This window comes from Corvus brachyrhynchos, unplaced genomic scaffold (genome assembly GCF_000691975.1).
Source record: "Corvus brachyrhynchos isolate BGI_N302 unplaced genomic scaffold, ASM69197v1 scaffold83, whole genome shotgun sequence".
NCBI lineage: Eukaryota > Metazoa > Chordata > Aves > Passeriformes > Corvidae > Corvus > Corvus brachyrhynchos.
Genome location: NW_008238464.1, coordinates 1,145,933 through 1,147,419, shown reverse-complemented (window position 1 = coordinate 1,147,419; position 1,487 = coordinate 1,145,933). Strand labels below are relative to the sequence as shown.

General features: G+C 36.9%; 1 protein-coding gene across 1 annotated transcript in view; it reads right to left on the bottom strand.

Annotated features, from left to right (window-relative positions):
* The window catches only part of TMEM131 (transmembrane protein 131), a 75,262-nt gene extending 74,166 nt beyond the window's left edge, over nucleotides 1-1,096 (bottom strand). The window contains 1 exon segment of the mRNA XM_017737080.1: nucleotides 1,037-1,096. Coding sequence (XP_017592569.1) covers nucleotides 1,037-1,069 — 33 coding nt within the window. The 5' untranslated portion in view covers nucleotides 1,070-1,096.
* Between the last annotated feature and the right edge of the window lie 391 nt (nucleotides 1,097-1,487).

Genomic DNA, 1,487 nt, shown 5'->3' with positions numbered 1-1,487 from the left:
GGGGGGGTTTGAGGGGTTTGTTTTGGGGGTTTCCTGTTTGTTTTTAACTTCAGTGTTTCCTGTCACTAGTTTACATAACTTTGAAGTATCTTACTCTGGTACATTATAGTCTTAACACCTATAGTAAGATACTCTTGAGTTACAGAAAAAAACAACCCAAACAACTTGGTAGGCAGGGGAAAAAAAAGACACCATCATAAATCTGAAACATGTAATACATTGACGCATATGTTGACTTGTCTGGACTAGATAGGACGTAGAAATTATAAATCAAGCACTGCACCTGGTAACTCCTCTGCTCCCTTTCAAGCAGTAGGCTATCACCATCAAGGAATTTTAAGAAAAATATTCTCAACATACATACAATCCACAAAATGCATGCATATGAAATCCTACTCAATAGAACTTCAGAGCTATGTAGCTCTAGTATCAAGCCACGCTGCTATGTATGTCATCCCAACTACTACTGCCATCTCAAAATTTCAGCAGATACCCTTTAAAATTAACTTTTTTCCTCTTTTGACTCAGACCAAAAGAAAACTGACAGGAATGGCAACATCATACATGAAAAACACCTACTTGCAACAGTAATTACTTCACTGTAGTAACTAGAATTTTTTTAAACCCAGTGGTAACTTGGTTCCAAGAACTGCCTTTAGGTTTGCGAATCTTAAAACACTTGCAGTTCCTACAGATGAGTTAGCCAATTGCATCCCAACTCTAGATCAAGATGAGCGTTAAACACAAAGTATCCCCCAATTTTTCTGAGATAAAAGGAACTGGACAGAGACACAGGCCAGAGAGAACCTGTGGTAAAACCCACCAGTTTTCCCACCACAAAACATCAGGGAACCAGAACCTCTGAACACACCAAAGTATACTGTTGAAAGTAACTTTAGAAAGTCCAAAGGTTCTGCAGACTTGAGCTTAATGTTTGCTTATTTTCAAAACTCCACTAACCCATGTGTTTCAAAAAGCAGCTGTCAAAAAGAAGACGAAATGTTGCTAGTTCAGATGATTTACTCAGATTACATACCTGCAATAGGTCTCCTTCATCAAAACGCAGCATTTCTATTATGCCATCCGACTGGATGAAAGCTGCAAAGAAAAACAAAAAGAATGAAGTAATTTAACAAGAACCCATTTAGTTATAAATGAAAAGAACAATTTAAATATCTAAAATCCGTTGTATATAATTTTGTAGACAGCTATGACAAACCAAAATAACAACGCAGAAGCTAACAAAATATCAAACACAAATCTGTGACACTAATTTTGCTCGAGAAGTACCACATGTGGCAAATTAGCCTTTTACTTAAAAATGTTTAACTCCAAAGGGAACATGTTCTTCAAGGGTCCCTAAAAAGAGTGATTGTACCAAGCTAACTCCATACTTCAATGAATATGACAGGCTGGGTACCTGAACAACTGAGTTTAATATGTCTAAGCCGACAAAGAGTTCAGACACTGTTTGTTTCTGAATTTCT